The sequence below is a fragment of the Hordeum vulgare genome, chromosome 3H (assembly GCF_904849725.1).
Source record: "Hordeum vulgare subsp. vulgare chromosome 3H, MorexV3_pseudomolecules_assembly, whole genome shotgun sequence".
NCBI classification, from domain to species: domain Eukaryota; kingdom Viridiplantae; phylum Streptophyta; class Magnoliopsida; order Poales; family Poaceae; genus Hordeum; species Hordeum vulgare.
The window spans coordinates 540,299,156-540,309,992 of NC_058520.1; the positions used below are offsets into that span (position 1 = coordinate 540,299,156).

The following is a 10,837-nucleotide window of genomic DNA, read 5'->3' on the forward strand; positions in this document are numbered from 1 at the left end:
ACTCTCTCCGTCACGGTTTAGAAGGCACAGTTAAACTTGCGTGCCTTTTCAAAATAAACAAGGTTTAAGGCGCGAAAGCAATAACTCCTATTAATTAGTACTAGTACTACTCATGCATGCACCCTCCCAATTTGCTGCTCACACATTAGTACTAGTATTTTCTCAGTTGATTAGAGCAAGTACAATAAGGAACAGTCAGCAGGCTGTAAGGATTAAAATACTATATTTTTGCTGAGTTCGATGAGAGAGAAGAGGAGAGAGAAGAGAAGCGGGCTCTTCGTGAAGAGCCAGCTCTAGCACGTGCTCCTAGGTGCTTTGTGAGGATGAAAGGTGGGCCATATATAACAAAAGTAGTACTCTTTTATAGCTAACTATTGTACAAGCTAGCTATAAGACGGACTATAAGACTGCTTATAGCCAGCGGTTGGCTATACTATTAACCATGCTCTTAGGCGCATTAGCATTTACACCTGCTACATCTCACAACCAATCGATGACTACTTTGGTCCCAGAGATTTTCCAACTGTGCCTTCTAAACCGTGACGGAGGGAGTATTACTCTTCTCACAAATCAAAGTACTACTCGCATGCCCCGAAGGAGAGGGTTGGTAAGAATTAACCATCACACGACTTTGTCTCGAAACAACAATAGGTTTTCAACGAGGAATATAAATGCTCCCACATCATCACCATGCACTTTTAATTTTTCAGATGTTCAAGAAGTTTTAACATCTCTTAATATCAACATCTCTCTGAATTAATAGTTATGCACTCACACTTTTTCATATCACCACATCAATATCATTACCCACAATTTCTCTATATGTGCTACATGATGGTTTTAATTATCTCTTATTGAATACTCATTATTTTTGATCTAGTCTTATGACCCATGCAAATTACCATCACTATTTGTCCAGCTCTCAAACAAATATAAGTGAAGAACAAGAGCATATTATTTCTATAAAATCTACACACCGCCGTGCTCAAGAAGATATAAGTGAAGTACTAGAGCAACTCTAAGCTCAAAAGATATAAGTGAACCACATAGAGTATTGTAACAAATCATGATGATGGTTTCTGTCTCTCAAATAAGTGTGTCCAGCAAACAATGATTGTGTCAAACTAAAATTAAAATTAAACAAAATCAAAATACGCTCCAAGGAAAACTCATATCATGTGATCAATAAAAATATAGCTCCAAGTAATATACCGATGGATTGAGAGGAAAGATGGGATGCCTTCCGGGGGCATCCCCAAGCTTAGATGCTTGAGTCTTCCTAAAATATTACCCTGAGGTTCCATGAGAATCCCCAAGCTTAGGCTCTTGCCACTTATCATTACAATGTCCATCGATATAATACCCAAAACTTGAAAACTTGAATCACACAAAACTCAACAAAACTTCGTGAGAGCCATTAGTATGGACAACATAATAAACACTTCTAGATACTATTATAAATTGATTCTTCTTTTATTTTAGCATAAGGTATTGTATTCTAACTTTTCATGGCCTATAAACCCCGATATAGTCCATAGCATAATCAAAAGAAGCAAACTATGCATGCAAAAAACATAATGTGTTTAAAACAGAACAATATATAGTAATGTACTTAATTGCCATACTTCTATAACTCCAAAAAATCTAAAAAATTAGGACAACCTAGGGAATTTTTATATCAGTACTATGTAAAACATCCAGCTTAAAAATATGTTCCAGTAAAATCAGAGAAATTCTGCACTAGGTGTCAAAGTTTTTGTTTTTGCACCGTATGAATTCTATCCATCATGCAAATCATCCCAAAGGCTTTACTTGATACAAGCACTAATTAAAACATAAAAACACAACCATTACAGAAGAATAGTCATGATCATGCACTAACATAAAATAAAGGGAAAACAATTTAAAGATAACTATTGGGTTGCCTCCCAACAAGCGCTATTGTATTACGCCCCTAGCTAGGCATAATGCATAATTTCACATGTTGTCATACTTGTTTGTAAGGGATGTAGTGTCATACGTAACTCCGTTTCCTATAGCACAAAGACCTTCAAGATTTTGTTCTATGATATCAAGCCTTCTATTACATAGCATGACATTCCCGTGAATCTTGGAGGTCGAGTTGAACATTCCCCTAAAATTGGACTCCATCCTAGTTCTAGCCTCTTTAATTAAATCAGTTTCACGGTGGCACACTAGTATAGCCAGTTCAATGGATTCTATTTTGGATCGCCCAAATACACTTTAGAACTTATCAAAGGTGTCAAAAGAATTATTTCCAAGGATTTTTTTTAATCATGGAGTCCAAGACACGTCTATGGGAAATAGACAAGCCAACATAAAAACTTGTGAGAAGCAAATTGATATGACTCTTAGGATTGGCTCTAGCTTGTATAGTTAGTAGTCTATCCCAAGCTTCCTTGAGTGACTCATCACCTACTTGCTTAAAGTCCAAGATTGGGGGACCCTCTCCAAAGTAAGGAGGGAGAGGCATATCCGTAGCGGAGCTAGCCATGACGTAAATTGCTCGAACTAGAAAGAGAAAAGGTAATCTAGTGACAAGCTAAGAAAGCAAAGATAAATATTTTTGTATTTTTATTTTTGTATAAGGCAAACTAAATATACTAGAAAATAAAAAGAGGAACAAGTGAATGAAATTTTGTGTGGAGTTACTTGATAGTTGGGGATGATAGTCCCCGACAACGGCGCCATAAATCCTTCCTGATACTCGTGATTTCGGTTGGATATTCCATGAAGAAGAACGGGTAATCACAACAAAAAGTGGGTAAGTATTTCCCTGAGTCGTGAAACCAAGGTTTATCGAACCAATAGGAATATCAATACACAACCGTCTTCAGTGGCTGCACACAAAAGAACAAACAACTTGCACCCAAAACAGGTAGGAGGGTTGTCAATCCCCTTGAACTTGTTATTTGCAAGGGAGTGAGGTGTGTAGATAATCGTAGGTATATGTAAATTGCAAAATAAAATAAAAACAAGTAAATGACAGTAAGGTATTGAAGGTTTTGTAAGTATGTTGTGAATAGAACCGGTGGCCATAGTTTTCCCAAGTGGTAGATCACATGAAAAATAGCATACGATAGGTAAACAAATTACTATTGGAAAATTGACAAAAAATGAATAGTTATTCAATATTCACGGTAATGATAATATGTATATAGGCATCACGTCCATAAAAAAAATAGGCCGACTCCTGCCTCCACCTATTACTATTACTCCACTCATAGACCGCTATCAACATGCATCTAGAGTATTAAGTAAAATAAAGTAATGCATGAAGAACAATGACATGATGTACACAAAGTAAACTCAAGCAATATAAATAAACCCTCATTGTAGATAATTATAAAATGCAAAATAAAATAAAAGCAAATAAATGGTAGCAAGGTGTTTGAGGTTTTAGCAATATGTTATGAATAGACCCGGGGGCCATAGGTGTCCCTAGTGACATCTCTCATAAAAATAAGCATAAGGTGGGTAAACAAATTATTGTTGGACAATTGGAAGAAGAGGGATAGTTATACGATTTTCACGGGAATGATCATGTAAATATAGGCATCACGCACATAAACAAATAAGCCGACTCCTGCCTGCATCTATTACTATTACTTCACTTCAAGAGCGTTTCTATGCTTGTCTCTCTATGTATTAAGTTCATACCTAACGAAGTAACGCTTGGAGTAACATGGCATGATGTAGACAAAGTAAACTCTACTAATATGAATAAACCCCATCATTTTACCCTTAGTAGTAGCAACACAAACACGCAACTTGTCCCCATCTATCACTGGGATATAGAAACTCGCGAGGTTGAACCTACTACAATGGACCTTTCTCATTGAAGAAATATCAATCTAGTTAGCCAAACTATTTCAACAGATCGGAGAGAATTACGAAGCTATCACAATCATGCACATAAGAATCATATTATATATCAAAGGATACTCAAATATTTATCATGAATAATCTGAACATAAGCCGACAATTCACCGAATCCCAACAAACGCACCGTACAAAAGAGTTGCATCATATGGATCAGAGCCAAAATGCGGTGATCATTGCATTGAAGATCAACGAGATAGAGAGAGGTATGCCATCTAGGTATTGTTGTGGACTCGTAGGTGTGTGGTGAACTACTCACACATCATCATGAGGGCAACAAGGTCGATGAAGGAGCCCTCCGTGATCAATCCCCCTTTCGAGAGAGTGTCGGAGCGGAGATCTAGATGGCCTCCCGTCGGGACGGAGTCTTGAGGCGGCATAAAAAGTGTTTTGGGATCTCCTACGGAGTTTTTAGGGTAAATAGGGATTTATAAGCCAGAGCACGGGGTCGGGAGAGCCACAAAGCGGCCACACGCCATCAGGACTCCCCTAGGCCGCGATCTGATGGCTTGTGGGGGCCTTGTGTGGCTCCCGACCTTCTTCCGATGCTCGAGAGTCTTCTTATTTTCCAGAAAAAAATCATAAAAAATTTCAGGTCAATTGGGCTTCGTTTGGTACTGGAACCTCAAAAGTGTAAAAACACGTAAAAAACAACTAGCACTGGGCACTCGGTCAATAGGTTAGTGCTCAGAAATAATATAAATTGGTAGATAAGTGCCTAAAAAGTGTTCTAAAATGATAACGTAATAGCACGAAACAATAAAAATTATATATACATTGGCGATGTATCTAGCTTTCATATACTTATAGCTCTAGTGCATCATTTTTTTGGAAATCCCTACTCCTTGTGTCAATATCTATCGATGGGTACCTCCATAACCCGTTGGTATGCCTAGTTGATACGAGACTATCTTCTCCACTTTTCAAACCTTTCAAACCTACCACCTTACTCTATTCCACCTATAATGGTTCACGCTCACGTATTGCGTGAAGAATAAAAAGTTGATGCATATTGAAAAGGTATGATCCAATTGCTTAACTTGCGTACCATGATGCTTGACATTTGTAGTTATGTCGTGAAGATGAAGCCATGCCTTGCAAATATAATAAAGATGGATATGGTTGAAACAATCTTTGAGGATCGTACACTTTAAAAAATTAATTGTTGTGTTTCTTATACTTATGAATATTACTATGTTATTTTTTGTTAATTCATCATTTCTCAGTGAGCATATATACATAAGAATACATCACGATAGCATGTCACATAAAATATTCTGTTTTTATCATTTACATACTCGAGGACGAGCAGGAACTAAGCTTGGAGATGCTTCATACATCTTCAACGTATCTATAATTTTTTATTATTCCATGCAATTATTTTAACATTTTCGAACAATTTTTATGCACTTATTTACCAATTTATATTATTTTTTAGCACTAACCTGTTGACCCAGTGCCCAGTATCAGTTGCTCTTTTCTACACATTTTTCCACTTTTCAGGTTCTAGTACCAAATAAAGTCCAATTGACGTGAAACTTTTTGTGAATTTTTTCTGGACAAAAAACAAGACCGTGGAGCATTAGAAGAAGGCCGGAGGGCGCACAAGGCACCCACAAGCCGGCTTGTGCCCCCTCGTGGCTCTCCCGACTCCGTTCTCTGGCCTATAAATTCTCATCTACCCTAAAACCTTCGAGGGAGGTCCCGAAACACTTTTTACGACGCTGCAAGGCTTTGTTCCAACGGGAGGCCATCTAGAGCTCCATTCCGGCACTCTGCCGGAGGGGGGATCAATCACGGAGGGCTTATTCATAAATCTTGCTTCCCTCATGATGATGTGGGAGTAGTTCACCACATACCTACGGGTCCATAGCACCTAGATGGCAATCTCTCTCTTTGATTTTCAATACAACGATCATCGGTTCTTCACTTTGATCCATATGATGTAACTCTTTTGTACGGTGCGTTTGTTGGGATCTAATGAATTGTGGGTTTATGTTCAGATTATTCATGATAAATATTTGAGTCTCTTCTGATATATAATATGATTCTTATGTGCATGGTTATGATAGCTTCATAATTCTCTCCAATCTATTGAAATAGTTTGGCTAACTAGGTTGACATTTCTTCAGTGAGAGAGGTGTGTTGTAGTAGGTTCAACCTGGCAAGTTTCTATATCCCACTGACAGAATGGGACAAGTTGCGTCTTTGTATTGTTGCTACTAAGGGTAAAACATTGGTGTTTACTTATATTGGTTGAGTTTACTTTGCCTACATCATGTCATCTTACTCCAAGCATTACTTCGTTTTTCATGAACTTAATACATAAAGAGACAAGCATAGAAGCACTCTTGAAGTGAAGTAATAGTAATAAGTGATGAGTCAGCCTATTTTGTTTATAGACGTGATGCCTATATTTACATGATCATTGCTATGAAAATCGCATAACTATCTGCTCTTCTATCAATTACCCAACAGTAATTTGCTTGTCCATCGTGTGATATTTTTATGAGAGATGTCATTAGGGAAAGCTATGGCCCCCGGGTCTATTCACAACATATTCCTAAAACCTCCAATACCTTGCTGCCATTTATTTGCTTTTATTTTATTTTGTATTTTTACAATCATCTACAATTTTGTACACACCTTATTTGCTTGCAAATAACGAGACCAAGGTGATTGTTAACCCTTTTGCCCGCGTTGGGTGCAAGCTATTTGTTCTTATGTGTGCAGACGCTCAAGACGGTTGTTGTTGATATTTCTATTGGTTCGATAAGCCTTGGTTTCATAATTGAGGGAAATGCTTACCCACTTTATGCTGCGATAACCCGTTCCTCTTTACGAAAAACCTAGTGCATATCACAAGTATCAGCGGCTGCCAAGGGAGAGGAAAATTCGTGGCTTTTGATAGCTGCCCCAAAATTAGGGTTTTCCTCTCCTTATTTGTGTCTCTGTGGTGCTTTGTAGTCTTTCGATGGATGAACCCTTGATCCAATGGCTCTTGGGCACCTCTAGAAACATCCTAGGGTTTACTCAGAGCCCCATGATTCCCCAAAGTCGTGCCTAGCCGAATACATAAAATATGGTAAGAATTGGACTCAATCACATCATCAATTCTTGTAATCCCATTATCAGATATTTTCTCCAATAAGACGGGCGTAGAGCTCGCATCCGAACTTCGTTTTGGACAAATTTGTAGCCCATAATCAACACCATAAAATTAACCACACTTTTGTAGTTTTTTTTTTCATTTGACACTGTCTTCGGGGTAAAACAGATGATCCCTTAAAACTATTGATGGACAGATTTTAGGAAAGTCAGAGTCCTTGTTCAACAAGGCTTCTTTTGTGTTTTTTCGTCAATTTCCAATCATTTCCTACATATCAAAGTGTAAAACAAGAACTTGTGCATTTTTGCAACTATTAATAGGTTAGTCTCAATAAATCATAAAACCATAGTAAAAACATAGGACAAATGATAGAAAACAAGCATGAAGCATCAAAAATTATAGATACATTTGAAACGTATCACCATGCAACGTGCAAGCCGCACCGACCAAATCAGATCTGAAGGGAGGTTGTAGCATGCATGTCCCCAACTTGTCCACCAAGACCTCTACGCCGCCACCGTCGATCCGAAACCAGATGGCGCGCCACGACTTTACGGGCCACCGCTCAGACCACACGCATCATCGCCGCCCGAACAGGGGCGCGGCGCTCGCAACCCAAGCCATCGCCCGTGGTTGTGCTGCCCACCGTCGCTGCCCGAGCCAGGCCCGGACACCACACTGCCTAGCATGGATCGGCTGCGCCTCTACATGTTTTGGGACCGTAAAACTCCAACGATGTGGGAGAGAGGGAGGCCCCCCGCCACCACTATCTGCCCCAGGCTTAGCCCGCGGCGTCTCCCGACAACGGAGGAGGGAGGGGAGGAGAGCGCCACGGCGGAGGAGAGAGCTCACACCCCTGACGGCTCGGGTTAGGGCGCCGCCTGAGTCGCCCTAGCGGGGACCACGTGGGGGCTACTGTTTTCAATAGTTGGGAAACTACTACCAAGTGGGCCATATCTAAACTGTTTTGAAAGCTAGAAGTCAAAGTTCTCCGATTTCAGAGTTCAAAGATCAAAATTAAACTTGGAAATTCTTTTGAGATTAATGGTAGATTTTTTTCCTCCCGTTTTGCTTTTCCCCGAGGCAACTGAGAAATAACAATTTCAAAGTCGATGCTAAGATCCAATGGATATAACCACTGCCAGCAAGTGCATGGCGATGAGGTCTTCATCAAACGGACATGCATGTCAATTGGTAAATGGTTATGTCAAAATCGACTAAGAAAATACCCTTTTTTTATTGTTACAAATTCAGGGTACGAATTGAATTAGCTAGTGTTCAAATTCATAGACCTTTTTTTGTCCAGAATTTAATGTTTTACAGATTTAGATAGAATATCTGTCTTCTCCTTTAAATAATACCCAATGGAGATGAAACTACTCAAGATCTGATCTGCGCAACGAATGCATAATCTAGTCCGTAGGCCAGTAGAGAAGAGCAGCCAATGTGGCAATATCGTCTCCGTATGGATCACCGCCATCTCCCTCCATCAGATCCTCCTCAAGCGTCTGCATGGATCCACCGGAGCCGTCACGGTCGTCGGGCGACGCGGTGGCTGCCGTGAATGGCACTGGAATGTCCCCGGCGGCACCGCCTGCAGTAGCAGCAACCGGCCGCCGATCGAACTGGCGCAGGGTCCCCGATTTGGTGTACAGTCGACACAAGCTGAACTCGCTTCTCAGCTACAAAACAATACGAAGTTCACATCAGACTACAGATTCGTATAATAATTACCTTTCTCAATCTCACAGATATGGATGAATAGCCTTATCGATCAGCAACTTGCATGCCAAGATGTAACACGAGAAAAAGAAGTTATCGAAAACATGCATGTAGATGTAGGTGTGGCTGTCATGATGAGGATCCCATGTTAATTGGCACTATCTATAAGCACCACATACAATCTGAAACCTATGCCTAGATGAATTGCTAGTTGCGAGCTGCTTTTCGGCACTTATCCGGCGCGAAAAGCGACAGCCATGTCTGTGTGATACATATGGAGATGGACATGTGAATGACATGGAGTATTACCTGCGGAGGGCGGTTCGGTGGCGCGGCAGGTGCCGCGGGTGCGCCGGCGCCGTCGTCGTCGTGCTCGTGCTGGAATGCTCTGTACTCGTTCATTTTCCACTTGGTCTTGTTCCCGGACGGCGCGCGGCCGCGGTAGAACACCATGGTCTTCCTCAGCCCGATGGGCCGGCGGTCGGCGGAGTAGACGACCCCGGGCGTGCCCGCCGCCTTCCAGTACCCCGACGGCGTGGTCCGGCTCGGCCGCCCGCCCCGCGCCTCCCGCTCCTGCCGCGCGCAGAAGTAGAACCACGGCTCCCCGTCGCCGCCACCGCCGCCGCGCAGCCTTTCGTGGATCTCTGCGTATGTGCGCAGGTAAGAGGCAGCAGCATGAGACACAGCTAGCGCACTGTACGTGCACGCGCTGCAATCCATATGGTTACGTCGATGATCGATGGTCCTACCTGAGAGCTGCAACGGGTCGACGGAGTAGACGTCGACGACGGGGATGACGCGCTCGATGTCGCCGCGGCTGCCGTCGAGCTTGTTGCGCAGGTAGAAGCATATCAGCTCCTCCTCCGTGGGGTAGAAGCGGTACCCCGGAGGCAACCCGTCGGCCATGACAGTCTCCGGCGTATATGTATGGCACCGCCTTATACTTTACCCGGCCGGCCAGTCTCGGCGGGTGAGTTTACGGAGGAGAGCCCCAAGGACTAAGCCGCCGGCGAGATCCCAAGCCGTGCGCCCGTGAGATCGACTGGGTTATATGGAAGCGTGCGCGTGGCCGGAGAAGCTAATTAAGCTGCTAGGTTGCTTGCGGCCGGTTGCAGGGATCGGAGCTGATCGCGGAAGGTGTGATCTGTGGGATGGTGAGGAGGAGAGGTGTGATCGCGTGCGCTCTCGCATGTATATATGGGGAAGCACGCGCGCGCGGGATGGGGGAGGTGGATCATGCCATGGTTGACACGGGGCGACGACGCTGAGCTGCTTGCTAGGGCGGCGAAATTTCTCATGGCTGGCGTGGTGCGGTGGGAGAGTGGGGCTGGCTCCCTGCAGAAACGGGGAGAGAGAAGGCGGAGGGACGTGGCCCGGCTGGTTAGTTTAGTGGTGGGGAGGACTTGGTCAGGACCAGCCATTGCTAATAAGTCGCGAGTTTGCCGCTCATATCTTCCATCTTTCAGTACCATTAGTGCACCTTTAATCATACTCGGTTTGCTTCTGGGAATGGTCCTGCAAATGACATCACCGGTCACTGCTCATGACGTGGTGGTGGTGCAACACGGTGGGGCGAGATCTTTAATTAACGCGCTGGAACCTTAATTAACTGCAGATGACAGCAACTGGCCTAGCCTCCAACACCGTTTTGAAGCTTCTGCCATAAAAAAAAAAAAAGAAGGCTACGGAGATAATGTGCAGATACAAATTCGCCATATTGGAATGCAAGGTGTTCCAGTTAAAAAAACAAATTCTTCATATTGAAACAGGGGAATATGATATCGAGGAATGGATAGGTAATGCGAGTGAGGGAGATGATAGTGAATATGATAACTAGGAACATTTAAAAACTTTGTTTTCTCATTGAAAAGTGAAACACATAGGGAAACCTACACCTTCACAGGGATACCCTCTATGATTTTTTTTGACGGAACCTCGTCAAGAGGGCAGGGAACTCCTGCAATTTCATAAAGAGGAATAGAATTGACCCGCTTTATAAAAAAATAGAACAAAAACCACACAATTGCTTGATTGATTATGGGACAATCAAATAGAAACCCAACCAAGCGAGAACAAGCCGAAAACAAACTCCAGCGCCTACTT

At 42.5% G+C, this 10,837-nt stretch overlaps 1 protein-coding gene across 2 annotated transcripts; it reads right to left on the minus strand.

The window, feature by feature from the left end:
• Positions 1-8,217: 8,217 nt before the first annotated feature.
• Positions 8,218-10,120, minus strand: LOC123440493 (NAC domain-containing protein 90-like). Of its 2 annotated transcripts, XM_045117057.1 has the most exons (3): positions 9,484-10,120; positions 9,044-9,378; positions 8,218-8,694 (listed from the first exon to the last, which is right to left on the minus strand). In XM_045117057.1, exons 1-3 carry the CDS (start codon positions 9,638-9,640, stop codon positions 8,425-8,427), a joined length of 762 nt encoding a protein of 253 aa, XP_044972992.1. In that variant the 5' UTR covers positions 9,641-10,120; the 3' UTR covers positions 8,218-8,424. The 2 variants fall into 2 exon arrangements, with proteins under 2 accessions (XP_044972992.1, XP_044972991.1); XM_045117056.1 differs by having other exon boundaries at positions 9,044-10,120.
• Positions 10,121-10,837: the final 717 nt, after the last annotated feature.

Coding starts and splice junctions, on each gene's coding strand:
- LOC123440493 (XM_045117056.1), bottom strand. CDS start 9,640: ATGGCCGACGGGTTGCCTCCGGGGTACCGCTTCTACCCCACGGAGGAG. Junction 8,695..9,043: donor CACCGAACCGCCCTCCGCAG/GTAATACTCCAT, acceptor ATTGTTTTGTAG/CTGAGAAGCGAGTTCAGCTT.